A 19,286-nucleotide genomic window follows, 5' to 3' on the forward strand; every position below is an offset into this window, starting at 1 on the left:
CATTCCCTTTGTGATGCCTCTACATACTAGGCAATGCAATTTGACGCGATCAGACGCTGTTTTTCTTTGAGAGAACTTAGTCCCCAACACTATTGCAGAATATGTGATAATTCTAGTGACTGTATTGAATGACTTTTTCCGGCTGAGGCCTTAGGTTCTACCGAAACTCCTATTGCAGGCAAAGAATGCACTTTGGGTTTTAATTATGGTATTTCTTAGGTGTGAGTTCCAGGTGAGTTTGGAGTCAAGGGCGACTCCAAGATAAAGGACTTAACTTGCAAAATAATAATCCTTCATTAATAGTACATTTTTTGGCTGAGTTTATTCCTTGAATTGGCTTTGGACGCATCCGTTCCAACACACTTGCAGCACATCAAGAGACCCGTGACTATAAAAGGGAAAGGAGAAAGAAGTACTTGGGGACTCGGACCGTACCGCTTTCAATTACCTATGTAGTTGTTATGGTAACTCTCTTGCCTCTATACCCACCCTTGCAATGATTTTCCAATGACAATGATTAAAGGAACTGATTACAACACTTTAATTACCCTCTTTCACCCATTCTGGAACACCTGACACACGTTATTACTCCATTCTTAATACTTATTTACTTCATAATATTCAGTTCAGATGCACAATGTACGATGAAAATGATAATTTATAACTGTTCGTTATTCTTAATTATAGTCTCGTTTATTCTAATTCAAAAATATTGATTTTTATATGAGGCACCACTTATTTCAATACATCTTAATCAACTTGTGCGTTTAAACCATTATTTTTGAATTTATTTTGATTTCGGCTTTTCCTCCGCTGCTGTAGATAATGGATATCTCGCTGTTCTAGCTGAAGTCTGCTGTGGCAACCTCTGCAGAACGATGCTAGTGCTTTGAAGGTGGTAGTGTAGTTCTTTACGAATGCTCGGACTTAGTCGCCGCTGCCCAGCGATGTGTCCTGTGCTACGACCAAGCTGATGTTTTCGCTGGTGCCTTGATTCCATTTTCCATTTTCATCCTTTGCAAGCTCAGATCAGGGACACTCGCATCTGCAATGCTAGTTCGCTTTTCCCTGGGCTCGTCTGTCTAGCTCTTCTATAACGTAAAACGTAACGTAACGTTCCCTGCAAAACTGTTCGTTACGGTATATAATCGGCTATTGGTGCTGATCAACAATATATGTATGTATACACTTTATGGAATTGGAAACGCTTTCTTCTACGCGTTTCACACATTCACTTTCACCACAAATCTAATATACCCCTCTATTCTTCAAGTACCGCGTATAAAATGTGATATCACATTGTTACAATTGTGTTTCAAAATTTCGCCCCACCACCTTCCGCCCGCACAAAGGACTAAAATCTGTTGCAAATCAACCTGCCCACCCCTCTTCTCTTTGAGTACCGCATATGCTCACCGCGTGGCAAGGAAAGATAGGGAGAGAGACGAAAACACGTGGGAAAGGACAGGATAAAACAGACCATGATGCTCATCCGGATGCACCATCTTGGCTGATATGCGCAAAGCTCCCCAAAGTCCACCCAGCTATGATCCATTACCTGGTCGAAAAATACAAATAACGAAAGGATCCATCCAAAAATAATGTGGACTAGGTTCATGCTTCAGACTCAAGCCCCGTGCTTGAGTCCTACTTAATTTGCAAAAATATAATGTGAAATTAATTTGAATTAATTAATTTGTTTATTTAAGTTATACACTTGCTTTACTCCGATATGGTTTTTCTAATTTAAAAGTCAAAATAAACAGTGCTAAATTTTAAAGTTCTTGCCAAAAGAAGACTAATTTTCCAGCCTAATCAGTCTTTGTAGGCATCCTTTTGAAATTGATGTATTTTTTTGTAACTCTGCTGTCGAACTTAATTCTTCTTGTGGAGGTCGTTCTATGTTCCTTCCGCATTGCGCTTCAAGATGAGTAGCACACGACGGAACATGCTCAGTACGTCAAAGAACAGATCCATGGCGTGCTGAACAAAGTCGTGGTGTCCGTTGCGGCACTTCTCGACAATATCTTGGGTATCGTAGACTACAAAAGCGGACATAACGAGAACTCCCACATAGAGCTGGATTACTTGCATCGCATACGACTTCACTATCATATTGAAGAGACTCAGTACGGCCATAGTGTTCAAAGCGCTCACCAACGTCCCGCCGATAAATAGGTACTTGCTTTGCTCGGACAGCAGTGCGGTCAGGGAGAGGGTGATGAAGGTAAAAAAGGTCCCGATCAGGGCTGTGACGATAATGGAAGGATCGATGCGGCCTACGCATCCCAGCAGCGGCCCTATGGTCTGGCCAGCGAAAAATCCAAAGCCATAAAGCATGGCCAAACGTAATTGGTAGTTGTTGCCGTCATCCTTGTAGAAATGCAGCCCCAAAACCAACAACAGTGTTAGCACAGCGGCCAACAAACCGAAATCTAGAACGCCCTCTATTTGGAGCACGCTTCCCACAGCTGTCGCGGCTGCGGTGCTTCCGATGATCATGTACACCTTGTAGAGGTGGTGGCGCACATGTGGCTCGTAGCGATAGTTGAGACCATTCACACAAGTCTGGAAACAATTGCTAATTTTCTGTGCTACTACGGCGGCCATTTTTCGTTGAATTTCGCAGGTAAAACAGAAATTTTAAGTTCTTATTTATTTTTCAAAAGGATACCTGAATTTGAAATATTAACTGACAAACTGCTTTGTACTTGATTTTATATATTTTGATGAGCCTACTGGTTTCTGTCTAAATATCACAACCTTCTCTTAAATTTGGAATATTTTACCTTAATTCCGGCATTAAGTATGTACGAGTATGTACATCAAGTCTTGCCAGAGAGAAAGTGTGAGCGGAAGCCCTGACTCCCACAATTTCGTGCGAAACGACACAATCATCCGCGAGCTCAAAGTCCAAGCAGCTAGCAAGAGCCTTTAAAAGTTTAAAGAGCGGTACAGAGAGAGGCTGCGCCCACACCAACGCACTGGCAACAGTCCTGCTCGGCTGCTAAAGTGAAGAAGAGTCTTTCGTCCAGCAATTGGTCTCTTGGAGTAAGTAATTGTTATGGCAGTATCGATGTTTATGCCATGTAAGCTCGGCACCATGCTCATCCTTGCTTGGCAGAGATCCGAGTAGACCCAAGCCACAGAAAGGGGGGTTGACGCAAAATGGCATAAAATGGCACCCAAAGACATTTACCCGTGAGACTCGATTTCATTCTTGCAGGGAATTTTTGGTAAATTACTAAGAATATTTTGAAGATATACCACAATATTTAAATCTACAAACTCATGTATATATACAATGTATATGTAAATATGCAACAAGTATAATAAATACATATATAATATAAATGTGGTATTAAGCTGAAATGATATGGAAAATACAAATTGTAGCGTCTCAATAAGCTGTTGTTCATCTGAGACAAGATATCCACTGGTTTTGACTATCGTTGTGTCTAATCTTTATACCAAGATTTATACCAAACACGTTTGCATATCTTAATAATTTCTGATGCCACGGAAGCTGATCGATCTACGGGTACATTGAGATTTGTCAAATTCAATTTTTCAGCAAATAGATATACATTTTGTTTATTTGTTTCTTAAGTTGTACAAATTAGATATACGAGAAGCGTTGGCAAAGATGTTATTGCGGTCTGTCTGTGTAGATTTGAGGTTCCCAATAGCTGCAATTTTATGGCTCTTTTCTGTGAATTCATTTTTGTGGCATTTTCATTATGGCAACGCCTTTCTTTGCTTTCTCAAACCATTCCCCGCATCCCTTTTCTCTCCATCCGAGCTATCAGCTGCGTGTCCCGATGGTCCTGATGGTCCTGATGGTCGTGGCTCCTTGTTGTTGCTGCTGCTTCTGTCGTTGCTGTTGATTCCTAATCAGAAACGTGTTTGCATGTACACAGAGCTAGAGACAGCGGAGGACGAATGAGTGGGAGGACTGTCGCTTGAGTAATGGCTGCAATAGGCAACGTGCAACAAGGGCTTCTCGCGCGACTCACCAGAACAGAATGGAACGGAGTGGAGACAGAGCAAAGGAACCAGAGTGCACTATGTTTTGCTGCTTGCGTGGTTTCATTTTCAATTCTGTTTGCCTCTGCCAACAGTGAGGAAGGGCGACAGCAGAAATAACCCTGTGCAACATGCGTTCGACAATCAAGTCAGGCCGCAAGTCAAAAGGCAAAACTTTATTTGCGCAAAGAACGCCCAAAAAAGATAGCCCCGAAACATAAGTCTGTTTGCCCTTGGAGTCCTTACGGCACAGCAGAGAGGGAGGTTCGGAACTGAACAGAAATTGGAAATGAAAATAGAAATGGAATTGAAGCCCTACATTTTTTCACCATGCCTATATTCGTTGAATTTGTTTTCGTTTTCATATATGCAGTACTCATTGCTTAATAGAATATGTATCTTTTCTTGAATATGAGCATATGTAACAGGCAAAAGGAATATATTTAAGTCTCTATGAGCAATGGGATAACGCGAATCAAAGGAGGGATAGTTACGAGTATCACCGGAATGCAATAACACGAACAAAAGGCATTTTTCCTGAAGAGCTGTCCCAGGAATGAGCTGCAATTTTGAACTTCATCAAAATCACACAGTCTCTATTTGTCAAATCAAATGTTTGGCCTTTCCGAATCATGTAGAGCTAGTTTTTACCGAAACCAGGACATGAGAGATAGAGAAATATTGATACGTGTAGCTGTGTTACAATTATGGACAGCAACAAAAACCAGATTGAATTCGCTGGATACCAAATATTCCCATATGACTATACATATATCATCTGATATTGAAAACGCAATACTCATTGTTAGCATTCGCTTCTTTCAGCATATATGTAGATCTAAATATTCGTATTAAATACTCGAACAGCCCTCATGGCACCCCTTTTACCTTCCAGCTTAGAGGAAAGAGCCCCAGAGAAAATGAACCAGAAATGGAAGGCCGTTGAACGGGGGGATGACCGATAATAGTAGAGAGCAGCAGCAGCTGACTCAACTAATCGTTGTATTCCACACTCGAATACCCTTTGCTCAACGACCATTGACGAAGACATGTGGTGGACGGTTCTAGTCCTTTCCCTTCCTGCATTTGCTTGGAGAAGTGGGGGTTCTCTTCGATGTGTCATTGTGCTGAAAATACTCGAGCAGAAGAGAACTTCATAGATATCCAGATGTGAGCTGGCAAAAGCAAAATGGCAGCTCCATAGGTCGGGTATATATCCCTTACCAACGATGTGCTGAATGGTCAATAGCCTCTCTGTCCACGTTGCCAGTAAGTTTGTATGCATCATCAACTTTCATTTAATTTCAATACGTCCTAACACTGTGGAACGGATAATTGTTTCTGGCCAAATAAATCTGTGCTCCAAACATCGATTAATCGTTTTTTATTGAAATTAGTACACCAACAATACAATTGTGCTAAAAGTATACGCAAATTGGCTTTGATTTAAACAAACCGATGGCTTTCTAAGGCTAAAATGATTGATGATGATGATGACAACGAATAGTACTAAAATCAGAAGATCCATTAGAATAGATGATGAGAAAGCCCATTTTCTTGAGAATTGCAATCCCCCAAGCTACTACGAATCCAACTACGAATATAGTATTCGAGTTCGCATAACACATTCCTCTTCAATTTCTGATCAAAATTATTTACGTAACATAGGACTAGCAACAGGTAGAGCAAATCTAATTGAATGTGATTGTGCAAAGTTTTAAAGTTATATAAAAACGATAACATAGGAAACGAAGTTTTATTACGATCAATTACATACAATTTATTACAGCCAATTTTCGGCAGTATTGCTAACCTGTTCGAGAAATCGAAAGAGGCGATAGTTACGGGGATCATTGACTACCATCATATAGACCTGGCCATAACCGATTCCATGCTAAACGAGCCTATCGTGGTGGCGCTAATGCAATCGAATCAGACCTACGATGACGTCATCTCAGAGGACTTCCTCAAACTTATTGGATTGGGTACTTTCGGAGGCATCAGCTGGAACACAGACCTAGTATGGTTTTCCGCCCTCTTGTGTGCCGCGTGCTGATTTGAGGTTCTCCGATCAAGTGTCGCTGCTGCAGCGCATAACCAATCTGGCCCTCGTGTCGTTCGAGTATAATAAACTACTACTACCTGCCCCTTCAGGACTTCTATGGAACGCGGAAGAGCACAGCTCTGGTTTTTCTCAACCGGCACGTCTCTCTAAGCTTCCCCCGTTCCTACTCGCCCAGCATGATTGAGGTGCGAAGCTTTTACATCAACCGCAAGCGAGAGCCCCTGCCCAAGGACATCGAAGAGTCTATTAAGGGAGCAAATAGGTATGGTGTCACGATGAACTATGAAGAACTCACAGCTCCGATGCCAATGGTAGCCATTGAGCGGCTCGTCAAGAGTCTATAGGCCGCTAAGAAGGTGCAAGACCTGTCCGATCCCTATCGGAATCTCTGGGATCGGCCTGCATCTTCAGTAACCAAAGCAACATAATCCGTTGTAAAAAATTCTCTCTTGCTCTTTCACCTTTTTTCTCTTTCTCCACCGCTCCACGGCTGTTTGCAGCAGTTTTCCAAGCCGCTCCGCAGCAACAGATTTGAAAATCGTATAAATGATGTCCACATTTTAAGTATCTCAACCTGCCCGACTCGCATCTAAAGTTGCTCCCGCGTTGCATTTGAGGCTGGGACATAAAGTATACGTTGGAATTACTTAGGGAACCAGCTACAGCGCGGGCCGAAATCTTAAGACAGATCTCACGTCTCTCTCTTCTATCAGTAACGGCTTGCCTCTCATCTCTTCGAGAGTTTGGGGCCGGGGCTAGGACTGAGACTGTGTGTGTCCTTATGGCGTTTTGTGTGACGTTTATTGTCATTTAACTGTGACAAAGTTTAGGGATAAGCACACACAGGCATACAAACATACGAGTTTGTGCCTAGTCAGGCATCACTCCGCCAGACTAACATGGTGAGGGAGATAATTCCACGTAGAAAAAGTTGAATATCACAACGGCTGTACTGTCTACAATTTCGGGATCCATAATACAAAAACCAAACGCCAAATAAACGTAAAAGTTCAATCAAAATTTAGCCACAGTCTCTTAAGGGATCAAAGTTTGTTAATCTTTTAATTAAAATCCTCGGACTGTAAAAAGAATTTAATTCGTTCTATGAAATTTCCTATGAAAACGGAGTATTCGCTTGCAATTAAAATGCAAAAACTCAATTAAAAACGATGGAGCAAATGCTTGACAAAGTCCTGAGACTTGTAGATATTGTATGTATTGTCAATGCAGCGTATAAAAACGAAAATTCTAGTAATGCATCTGCCTCAGTGAAAATACATACCAGAGGCAGATATCATTTTGCATGCTACCTCCACTGTCTTGGTCATTAGTAAGAGCCTTAAGCAGTAGGCCATTACCCTGTTTACCGTTCTGGAATTTCTTAAATAACACAGTCACCCGCTTCGTTTCAGTCAGTAGTTTGTGACTTGTTCTTTTGATCATGTTGTAAGTAGTATTGATTTACAATTTACACATTTAGCAGGAGCAGCAATGTGTGGAACACCGCTTCGCAGTGGTGCTACGATCGGCCAATTCTTCGAATTCAATTAAGAATATGTTCAGCGTCCGCAAGTGGTAGGTATTTGATGTGTTCATTTACCTTGTACATAATTACAAACATAAATATACTAGTGGGGTAATTCCATGAAATAGCGCTGCTTGCAGTTTGCGCACCTACTAAAAGACGGTCGCTGCTCAACACTGCAGATCCATTCCATTTGAAATGGAAATTCTCAGCCATCGTTAGCTTATTTCTGCACTCTCAACAGACATAGGAATCTTCACCGATGGTTCAGTGAGTATTTGTGAATAAATTATTTTTCAATTGGTTGATCGACATCTTTGCTTGCTGAAGAACGATGGGACCACAGCCCCCAATGGTACGCCAGCAACAACCGATTCTTCTGATACTTCGGACCCACCGACACCACCCATCAAGAAGCGGAAGACACTTTGAAGACCTTGACAGATGGAATTTTGAAGGAGGTGGGAGCACGGAACGAAATGCAGAGCGACGCCACCTTGCGATGCATTCGCGTGACGACATTACCTTCACAATAATTTGCCTTGAAGAACAAAATTATTCTTTACTGTTGCTGCTGGAGTGGTAACCTCAGCCAGTTGATGCCTTGACCATCACTAGGAGCCAGGATGCCTTGATCATCAACTGGCTGGTGAAGCCACTGCAGCAGCAACAGTCCAGAACAATCTTGTTATTGAAGACAAAGTTAGGACCGGAGCCAAAGGAAATCTGGACTCGGACTATCTGCTGATAATATTTTGATAACGTTTTTACAAATTGAATAAAATTAGATAACTAAATACTCGAACTCATTTAAAAACGAGGGTGAACGTTGTGAGTCGCTGCTACGGCCGCGACTCTACACTTATACCCGATACTCAGTCAGTACGGCTTACCTCCGCCAGAGTGCGCACACATTCATGAACATATGGTTATTCTCTACGCTTATGTCTATACGTTTTTTAATTTTCTCGCATCTTAAAAATTTTGGATGCCACAGATTTCGTCTTTTGCAGTGTCGGAAGGGGGCCAGGCGAAATTTTTAAATAAACTTGTAACAGTGAGATATCACAGAAGTGTGGATACCAAATTTGAATACTATAGCTTTAATAGTCTTTGAGGTCTATGGATGCCACAGATTTTCGTCTTTTGTGGGAGCGGAAGGGGGTGGGGCGAAATTTCGAAATGCACTTGTGCAGGTTCGATATCACAGGAGTGTGGATATCAAATTTGGTTGCTCTAGATCTTATAGTCTCTGAGATCTAGGCGCTCATAAGGACGGACAGACAGACATGGATCAATTGACTCGGCTATTGATGCTGACCAAAAATATATATGTATGTACACTTTATGAAGGAGGAGGAGCTCGATCTCTCTTTCTCGTTCTCTCTCACAAACATAGATATTTACAAACATAGATGGCACCAAGCTCTGCTTTCCTTATAGCCCTGGGGTAAATGATGACAAATGATGATAAATTTGTTTTTATAGTATGTAATGCTTATCTACCGCCTTATCAATCGTAAACACTGGTTTTTTTTTAATGGTGCGCCAAGACACATCGGCTCAGGTTCCACCGATAATTAAGTTTATGGAAATACAAAAAAAAGGAGGGATTGCTGATAGTCGTTTTCCGTGCAGGTCCGCAGAGTCGCAACATTTATGTGAGCTTGGCTCCCATACCGGTATGCAAGGACAATCGTACTCTGGCTCGTACTCAAGCGCAATCAGTACAAGTTGTGATCAAATGATCCTAATATTTCTATAAATTTATTTATGTAGGTGAATAATTAGTTAAGTTTCCGCGTCAATAGTGTCTATGATTTCCGACTTCATAGCTCATTTCGCGACTGTACCGGTCTACGACGGCGGCCATAGCAAAGACCACATGATCCCCTCTGTAATGGTGAAACGCCTGGCGATATCGGATCATTTGCATAGCCATAATGAAGGAAGCATTTGCCGGTCAAGACTGAGTTTCCCGCAATCTTATCTCTCTCTCTCTCTGTCTATATCAGGGGTATCTTAAAAGTAAAGATTGGTTTTGTGAAGAATCGGAAGCAAATGCAGCGAGTCCCGACGATACGATAAACCAAGACGTTTGGATGTTTTTTATCTGATTGAACAATGGCTTGCTACAACTTAAGATACGATCAGGAAATCGGCTGGAACTCCTGAGAAGCTCTGATCTGCTGCAGCTCTTTTGGCATTTCAGACTGTTTCTGGTTCTGCTCTTTCGGATCAGTCTTTGAATATAAGCAAATGAATCGGTTGTACTGCTCGGGCAGTGCAGCACACTCGTAGGGATTATTCTGCCAGCAGGAGATCAGCTCGTCCTCCATCGGTTTGACTTCCCCAGCGACTCCTTTGGACCATTTACTTGGGTTTGTTGGAATCAAGAAACTTTCTATCCAAGCAGCATGTCCTATGTGAATGCCCTGCACTCTACTGGAGTAGGTCTTAACATATGAGTAGTGCAGCAATGCCCCTTCACAGGATTTCCATCAGCATCCCTGTGTAGAAAACAGCGAAAAGCGGTGCTAGTGCGCTTTCTTAGTGCTTTAATTCTGCTGGCATTGAACTCACCCGTTGTCCCTTGCTTATGCTGGCCAGTTGTTTCGCACATTAAGCCACTAAAGCAACTAGGTGGGATGGCGGTGCCCCCATTCGCATCCGCCTCTGTTGTCAGCTGTTTTATGGCTAAGTTATGACGTGCCTCAGTCAGAGGCTTAAGTATGTACAAAAAAATAGAACACGAAGAGACGGCCAACGAGACGAGACGAAGCATTAGACACCCTTCACCGATTCATCGATATTTTAATCACAGTCAACATAACTAACAGTCAACAGGGGACTTGTCTATATAAGTATATATTTTCAACTATATATCATACTTTTTGGGGTTGAACTGCAGCCTTTTCTCAGACAATTTAACCAGATTTATGTGTACAACAGTCTTGGGGGATCAGTATTTAATGTCAATTAATGTCATTAAATGTCAATGTACAAATTTTTTTGAAATCGGAGTACTATATCTTTAAGATTGTGAATACCTCAGAATCTCCTTGCCATTCAATTAAATTACACAAAACATATCTCCGAAAGCTAAACGAGTATAGGGTCTGAAATACTTTCCTCTCTGGGATCGGATGCCCTCTGAAAGAGTATAAAAATACGACGATGTTGGCCAAAAGGTGGAGGGCGCCTGAAAAGGCAAACTTTTATACGATGCTGATGTAGCTGGCATACACAACTTTTGGCTTTTACGAGCATGTCCTTTTCACGTCTCCTTGTTGTCGTCTTCTATCAGTAACGGCTTGCCTCTCATCTCTTCGAGAGTTTGGGGCCGGGGCTAGGACTGAGACTGTGTGTGTCCTTATGGCGTTTTGTGTGACGTTTATTGTCATTTAACTGTGACAAAGTTTAGGGATAAGCACACACAGGCATACAAACATACGAGTTTGTGCCTAGTCAGGCATCACTCCGCCAGACTAACATGGTGAGGGAGATAATTCCACGTAGAAAAAGTTGAATATCACAACGGCTGTACTGTCTACAATTTCGGGATCCATAATACAAAAACCAAACGCCAAATAAACGTAAAAGTTCAATCAAAATTTAGCCACAGTCTCTTAAGGGATCAAAGTTTGTTAATCTTTTAATTAAAATCCTCGGACTGTAAAAAGAATTTAATTCGTTCTATGAAATTTCCTATGAAAACGGAGTATTCGCTTGCAATTAAAATGCAAAAACTCAATTAAAAACGATGGAGCAAATGCTTGACAAAGTCCTGAGACTTGTAGATATTGTATGTATTGTCAATGCAGCGTATAAAAACGAAAATTCTAGTAATGCATCTGCCTCAGTGAAAATACATACCAGAGGCAGATATCATTTTGCATGCTACCTCCACTGTCTTGGTCATTAGTAAGAGCCTTAAGCAGTAGGCCATTACCCTGTTTACCGTTCTGGAATTTCTTAAATAACACAGTCACCCGCTTAGTTTCAGTCAGTAGTTTGTGACTTGTTCTTTTGTTCATGTTGTAAGTAGTATTGATTTACAATTTACACATTTAGCAGGAGCAGCAATGTGTGGAACACCGCTTCGCAGTGGTGCTACGATCGGCCGATTCTTCGAATTCAATTAAGAAAATGGTCAGCGTCTGCAAGTGGTAGGTATTTGATGTGTTCATTTGTACATAATGAAATACATACATATACTAGTGGGGTAATTCCATGAAATAGCGCTGCTTGCAGTTTACGCACCTACTAAAAGACGGTCGCTGCTCAACACTGCAGATCCATTCCATTTGAAATGGAAATTCTCAGCCATCGTTAGCTTCTTTCTGCACTCTCAACAGACATAGGAATCTTCACCGATGGTTCTGTGAGTATTTGTGAATAAAGTATTTTTCAATTGGTTGATCGACATCTTTGCTTGCTGAAGAACGATGGGACCACAGCCCCCAATGGTACGCCAGCAACAACCGATTCTTCTGATACTTCGGACCCACCGACACCACCCATCAAGAAGCGGAAGACACTTTGAAGACCTTGACAGATGGAATTTTGAAGGAGGTGGGAGCACGGAACGAAATGCAGAGCGACGCCACGCCACGCATTCGCGTGACGACATTACCTTCACAATAATTTGCCTTGAAGAACAAAATTATTCTTTACTGTTGCTGCTGGAGTGGTAACCTCAGCTAGTTGATGCCTTGACCATCACTAGGAGCCAGGATGCCTTGATCATCAACTGGCTGGTGAAGCCACTGCAGCAGCAACAGTCCAGAACAATCTTGTTATTGAAGACAAAGTTAGGACCGGAGCCAAAGGAAATCTGGACTCGGGCTATCTGCTGATAATATTTTGATAACGTTTTTACAAATTGAATAAAATTAGATAACTAAATACTCGAACTCATTTAAAAACGAGGGTGAACGTTGTGAGTCGCTGCTACGGCCGCGACTCTACACTTATACCCGATACTCAGTCAGTACGGCTTACCTCCGCCAGAGTGCGCACACATTCATGAAGATATGGTTATTTTCTACGCTTATGTCTATAAGTTTTTTAATTTTCTCGCATCTTAAAAATTTTGGATGCCACAGATTTCGTCTTTTGCAGTGTCGGAAGGGGGCCAGGCGAAATTTTTAAATAAACTTGTAACAGTGAGATATCACAGAAGTGTGGATACCAAATTTGAATACTATAGCTTTAATAGTCTTTGAGGTCTATGGATGCCACAGATTTTCGTCTTTTGTGGGAGCGGAAGGGGGTGGGGCGAAATTTCGAAATGCACTTGTGCAGGTTCGATATCACAGGAGTGTGGATATCAAATTTGGTTGCTCTAGATCTTATAGTCTCTGAGATCTAGGCGCTCATAAGGACGGACAGACAGACATGGATCAATTGACTCGGCTATTGATGCTGACCAAAAATATATATGTACACTTTATGGAGGATGAGGAGCTCGATCTCTCTTTCTCGTTCTCTCTCACAAGATATTTACAAACATAGATGGCACCAAGCTCTGCTTTCCTGATAGCCCTGGGGTAAATGATGACAAATGATGATAAATTTGTTTTTATAATATGTAAAAAACGTTTTCTGTACAAGCTTTTATTCTCATCAAAGAATGTCTGTTAAATTTCTACATTCTACGAATTTTGAACGTTAAATTTGTCAGTCACCTGGTAGTCTGGTTAGAGCCAACAGCGGCTCCTCTGGCTGGAAGAGCATGAATATCAGCTCCCCCAAACGATCGTAGAGGGAGCGGCCGGTGAACAGGTTCGAAATGACCTTTAGCCAGTAGGAGAGTTGGGGGGGCACGGGCGTCAGCTGGAACATATCCTCTACGTAGTGGATGTTGCCCATCGTCTGGGGGTAGCAGTAAACGAACTCCCGGAACAGGAGGCAGGGCACCGTGACGTGGGCCATGAAGTCCTGCCGGTCCTTGAGGACATAGCAGAGGACAAAGTAGCGGTGCTGCTTTGGCCGGTGGCACAGATACATCTGGAACTGCAGGACGTCGGCGAAGCGGAAGAACAGTTGCATATCCTCCGTCCGCGGTATGGCACGATCGTTGATCCGATCCACCAGGTCCCCAAACGCGGAGAACGCCAGCCTCGCGTTCACCCCCAGCAGCTTCTTCTCCAGATTTAGGCGAGCGGCCACCGAGAAATCGGGAGGAATCGGCAGGGGGCCAATGACCCGGGCGAGAGTCGTCGAGGATATAGTAATCACGGGGACGTCATCGGTCATGAGCGGACAATCGAACGACACTGGAATCTGCCCCTTCGACTCCTTTATGGATCGCACGTCCAGCAGGGCGACCACACCGTTCTCGTCCGGTCTCGCGCTCATGCTCCTCGCTTCCTCTTCCTCCGCTTCGATTATCCTTTGATATCGGATCTCTTCTTCCTCGTCTAGCTTCTGGCGGAATCTTCGACGGATCTCCTGTATGGTGGTACTCAGCCGCAAAGTGTTCCTGGCCTCCGCATTCCTCCGACTCGGACTCCGCGCCCGTGTAGCCTCGTACCGCAGCCCCTCGCAGGCCACTGCCTTCGATCCCAAGAGATCCCCTTCCCGCTGCCGGTGCTCTGCCCTGATATTCTTTTCGGCACTTACGTCTCGCACCTTTCGTGGCCTTCTGGGTAGGCGGTGGGGGGAGCGTGACTCCCTCTGCCGATGGAAGTATCCGGGGGAGCTATCCAGACAGGTGTCTGTATTTTTCGGGTAAGCCATTGTTAATTAATTTTTTTCACTTATAATGCCACTAAAAACTACTACAATTTTTCCAGTTTCTGGTTTAAAACTTAAACTTTTTTAAATGAAAGAATTTCCATAACCTGAATGAAAGATGATAAATTTTGTCAGGGATCCCGTTTAGAGTGGCTTATTTCATTTCGTTTGTCAATATAGAAGAATCGATGGAGAAGCGTTTGAAATACATACATATATTATCCATCGATAATCTGCCATCTCTCCAGCCCCTTCCTTCGATCGTTGTTTTCTTTATTTTTATTCCCGACGATTCTTACATATTCCGTTTTGCTGACACTCGTAGGTACCCACGGACGTGCCCTCGGATTTTTCGCACTACCCACCAGGGGATACTACATGCCCGATGGGAAATTTCTGGTTTTCTGTCATTTGAGCGGTAGCAAGTTGGTTGTACCTTTGTGAAACGTACAATAAATTGATATATATGTGGGTTGGTGTGCAGCATCGTACGCAAAGCCCAAATGATGATCAGATCTCCAGACACAACGAGCGAAAACGAAGATACGATCCCTAAACACAATGAGCAGCAACGATGATCCCATTGCTAAGATAACGACGAGCATGCCATCGCTAAGGAGACGATGAGAAACGAAGAGGCCATCACAGAAATAAAACGACGACGGTGAACGAAAGACGAAAAAACCAGGACGGGAACGCAAGAGTGTGTTCACAAAAAACTAAACTAAAAAAAAAAAGAAAGAAGACAATTGTCCCAAATTTACTAAACATGAACTAAAAATTAACCATTAAATCCAAAATAAATAGAGAGAATATCCAATTACTACAGAAACCACACCACCTTCAATTTAATGGAATATTAACATGTCGGGTTTCTATTAAAACTCCGATCTGCTTCCATTGCAACACGTCAAATAGCGAATAGCTCCGCTGGGAAACTCCAATAACTCAACTACTCTCTGAGCATTGCCCAGCCATCCATTGTAGAGATGTGCCAGCTTATACACCGAACATGTGTCAAACGAACTCTCTGGATTAGATCCCAGGGTCTTCGGCTCTGGCTCTGATCCGGAGGTCCAAGGGATTAGCTCCTGGCTGTACTGTGGCAGGCACTAATCATGATGACGCTGCTGTGTTGCTGAGTCGACAATGTGTCGTCCCGTTTGCTGGAGCAGAGACAGACTAGTGATTGTCTGGGAACCGGACATCAGCAACCCTCCATTCTTACGCCGCCGAATCAAACGCTGGGCCTCAGCTTCGAGACGGGTAAGTGAATCGTTATATAATTGTGTATATATTTTACAATATATCTTCCTTCGCAGAGAACATATGTACCCTACGATTTTCCACAAAACACAAAACAATACGATTTCCACCCGCCACACGGAGTCCTATTCAAGCATTTCCAAGCACTTGCAAGATCCGAAGCAAACAAGTCATCGTCATTCTTCGACCTGGCCATCGACAACAAGGACTTTGACTACGGCAACCATATATATATCCCGTTTTAAGGATATACGCGTCCATTCAATTAGATAGTAGAAACAATTGTTTTCCACTTGTTTATTTATTTATACTAAGCTAAGTTTACGTTTACAAACTAAGCCAATTTGCACTAGAATCAACTCTTTGTATGCCTCTCAAAATCGAAATCGAAATAGGCGTACCTCGATTTCTCGAGACAAAAATGCTGACCCATCAGTGCATTACATATATATCTATCTGTACAAGTGTACAAAAGGATACGTACCTAGATTGATTCCGGATACAGACACGGCATATAAAAGTTGCATGAAAAACATCGAATAATAAAACACTAAATTAAAACCTGACAATGGAGAAATTTTATTCGCAAATGTGGAGCCAGACTTGCCGAAAATGCTCGGCATTTTATAATTTGTCATTAGCTTGTAGAAAACAGATTAGTTTGTATGAATTTTAGCAAGAAATTGATTTATTGATTAAAAAAAAATCAGAAATTTTACTAATCTTATAACATTTGTGAAAAGAAGAGAAGTTTTTTTGTCTTCGGGTGTACATATTATAAAGTAAGCCAGAAATTTAAGATTTTCGCCTCTTCCAAAGTTTCAAAGCAACGCGCAGAACTCGTGAGGTTTCTTTGTGCTCTCTTTGTATTAATCACAAGTGCTACGGAGAAAGAAGTGCGGAGAGAGCCGACTACCAATCGAGCTTTCGATTTGTTCGCTTTGCCGATTCTCCTCCAACAATGCATTGTTTTGCTGTGTTTACTTTGGAAGCGAAATGCAGCTTTGACAGTTATTTGTGTGCTTTTTGTCCACGCTGTCGAAGCACGGTCCCGTCGCAAACCACGTTTGAAACTGCCACCGTCGAAAAAAAGATAAGAGCAAGCCTGTTTACTGTCCCCGAAGCGTTTGATGCCCTTTAAGATGGATCGTTCGTGTGATAACTGCATACATTCATACGTACATCGTATGATGTATCGACCCTGTTTCGATAATCTTGGAGAAACTGTACACACGTACGGGGTATGTTTGCACTTCTAAATTTTATATTTATTTATATTAGTCTTCCCGTCTAATGGGTTGTTTATGCTCTGGATAATCAGGAATATACCTTATGGGCCGGATATGCTTTCTACTGTGTGTTGCAAGCATCCGGTCGAAATCAAAATACCCTCTTCAGGGTGTATGTATGTGCTCAGGTGAAATGGAAAACAAACGCATAGAAAGGCGGGAACAAAGCAAACAGAGCCATAAGCGAAACAAGGCGCAGGACGGATGTGCGGTAGCTGCGGATGTCAGTGCGGAAACGGATGGTGGAATAGTTAGGTAAGTGAACAAATAACGAGATATTATTGCATTCGAATAAAAATTCCGTAAAAACTGTCAATATCTCTCAATTTGTAAGGTTTGTTTTATTTATTTGTATGCATATGTATGTACACTAGGTTTTGGCTGCTTTTGACGTGTGCCACTGTACCTTTACCGGCACTCGGATCTGTACGGATTCCCATTGGGCTGAGACTTGTAACTCCTTGCTCTCTTGACGCCTTGTTCCAATACTTCGACACTGCTCTTAACCAAAGTTTGCAGAGCGAATAGAAAAGTCACAATTTTATTGACAGACAATCAGAGCCTTCGACAGTCTTCCATATAATTCTTCCCCCTGCCACCGACTCTACTGACATACAAGTGGCCCCCTAAAACAAGGACAATTCAAGCGCAGAAAAGGGAAAGAATGAGACGTACAATAGAGAGAGAGATAAGCTGGCTTAGAGAGACGAGTGAGAAACCTAACCTGATAAGCCACTTTTAAGCTATGACTTTTCTGAAATGGTCGCAAAACCCCCATTCCGAGCGGATCCCGCTTCTGTATATAGATTGCACTGATGAACCAGCATTTTTGTCTCGTGAAATCGAAGTACGCCTATTTCGATTTTGAGAGGCATACAAAGAGTTGATTCGAGTGCAACTTGATTCGCCTCTAATCACAAAAGATCCCAAAAGAGAGACTTTGCTTTTAAGTTTCGATGTAGAAATTGGCTTAGTTTGTCAACGTAAACTTAGCTTAGTATAAATAAATAAACAGGTGGAAAACAATTGTTTCTACTATCTAATTGAATGGACGCGTATATCCTTAAAACGGGATATATATTTGGTTGCCGTAGTCAAAGTCCTTGTTGTCGATGGCCATGTCGAAGAATGACGATGACTTGTTAGCTTCGGATCTTGCAAGTGGCGGATACGAAAACGCCTATCTCGAATACGGCTCGGAAATGCTTGGATAGGACTCCGTGTGGCGGCTGGAAATCGTATTGTTGTGTGTTTTGTGCAAAATCGTAGGGTACATATGTTCTCTGCGAAGGAAGATATATTGTAAAATATATCAACAATTATATAAAGATTCACTTACCCGTCTCGAAGCTGAGGCCCAGCGTTTGATTCGGCGGCGTAAGAATGGAGGGTTGCTGATGTCCGGTTCCCAGACAATCACTAGTCTGTCTCTGCTCCAGCAAACGGGACGACACATTGTCGACTCAGCAACACAGCACCGTCATCATGATTAGTGCCTGCCACAGTACAGCCAGGAGCTAATCCCTTGGACCTCCGGACCTCATATTGACGCTGCGGTAGCCGTTCGGCCAGAGCAGAAGACCCTGGGATCTAATCCAGAGAGTTCGATTGACACATGTTCGGTGTATAAGCTGGCACATCTCTACAATGGATGGCTGGGCAATGCTCAGAGAGTAGTTGAGTTATTGGAGTTTCCCAGCGGAGCTATTCGCTATTTGACATGTTGCAATGGATGCAGATCGGAGTTTTAATAGAAACCCGACCTGTTAATATTCCATTAAATTGAAGGTGGTGTGGTTTCTGTAGTAATTGGATACTCTCTCATTATTTTGGATTTAATGGTTAATTTTTAGTTCATGTTTAGTAGGTTAGGTTAGGTTAGGTTAGGTTGAGGCGGCTGCCGGGCTCGCTCGGAACCCGTCACACTTAGGCCGGTTTCTGCCCGTTGGGATACCGCATAGGATCATTCCTTCCTGCGTTGTGAGACTTCCTGTCAGAATTTATCCCATCCAGATGCTCTCACAAAGTTCGATATCCTCCTGGGACATAGTTTGGACATCTCTGAGATGTCATGTAGAAAGGCTGAGCCCAGGTGCTGTAGCCTTCTTCTGCTGAGAGCTGGGCAGGAGCAGAACAGATGTTCCACTGTCTCCTCCTCTTCCTCGTCTCTACAGCTGCGACAAAAATCGTTATGTGGGGCCCCCAGCCTGTTAGCGTGGGTGCCTATTAGCCAGTGTCCCGTGGGAGAACGTATGACTACGCTGCACCTTTTCCTGCTTAACTTGAGGATCTCGGAGGTGCGCTTCATGTCCATGGTCGGCCATGTTTGCCGAGTTGTGCAACATCGTGGCACTGTTTGCCACATATCGTTTGT

At 42.7% G+C, this 19,286-nt stretch overlaps 2 protein-coding genes and 2 long non-coding RNA genes across 8 annotated transcripts; 3 read left to right on the forward strand and 1 right to left on the reverse strand.

Moving 5' to 3' along the window:
• Positions 1-1,689: 1,689 nt before the first annotated feature.
• Positions 1,690-2,718, reverse strand: LOC6901937 (bax inhibitor 1-like). Its single transcript, XM_002133435.3, has one exon. The coding sequence runs from the start codon at positions 2,608-2,610 to the stop codon at positions 1,900-1,902; it is 711 nt and encodes a 236-aa protein (XP_002133471.1). The 5' UTR covers positions 2,611-2,718; the 3' UTR covers positions 1,690-1,899.
• Positions 2,719-7,468: 4,750 nt separating this feature from the next.
• LOC26533363 (uncharacterized) lies at positions 7,469-8,415 on the forward strand. 4 transcript variants are annotated; one of them, XR_004469862.1, is made up of 3 exons: positions 7,469-7,670; positions 7,745-7,886; positions 7,947-8,415. It is a non-coding gene; the product is annotated as an uncharacterized lncRNA (long non-coding RNA). The 4 variants fall into 4 exon arrangements; XR_004469861.1 differs by having other exon boundaries at positions 7,470-7,666; XR_001452517.2 differs by having other exon boundaries at positions 7,484-7,670; positions 7,724-7,886.
• Positions 8,416-11,650: 3,235 nt separating this feature from the next.
• Positions 11,651-12,226, forward strand: LOC117184484 (uncharacterized). 2 transcript variants are annotated; one of them, XR_004469863.1, is made up of 3 exons: positions 11,651-11,785; positions 11,838-12,000; positions 12,061-12,226. It is a non-coding gene; the product is annotated as an uncharacterized lncRNA (long non-coding RNA). The 2 variants fall into 2 exon arrangements; XR_004469864.1 differs by having other exon boundaries at positions 11,667-11,785; positions 11,859-12,000.
• A 2,871-nt stretch (positions 12,227-15,097) lies between these two features.
• On the forward strand, positions 15,098-16,160 carry LOC117184872 (uncharacterized). Its single transcript, XM_033383966.1, has 2 exons — positions 15,098-15,623; positions 15,680-16,160. Exons 1-2 carry the CDS (start codon positions 15,507-15,509, stop codon positions 15,866-15,868), a joined length of 306 nt encoding a protein of 101 aa, XP_033239857.1. The 5' UTR covers positions 15,098-15,506; the 3' UTR covers positions 15,869-16,160.
• Positions 16,161-19,286: the final 3,126 nt, after the last annotated feature.

This window comes from Drosophila pseudoobscura, chromosome X (genome assembly GCF_009870125.1).
Source record: "Drosophila pseudoobscura strain MV-25-SWS-2005 chromosome X, UCI_Dpse_MV25, whole genome shotgun sequence".
Lineage (NCBI taxonomy): Eukaryota > Metazoa > Arthropoda > Insecta > Diptera > Drosophilidae > Drosophila > Drosophila pseudoobscura.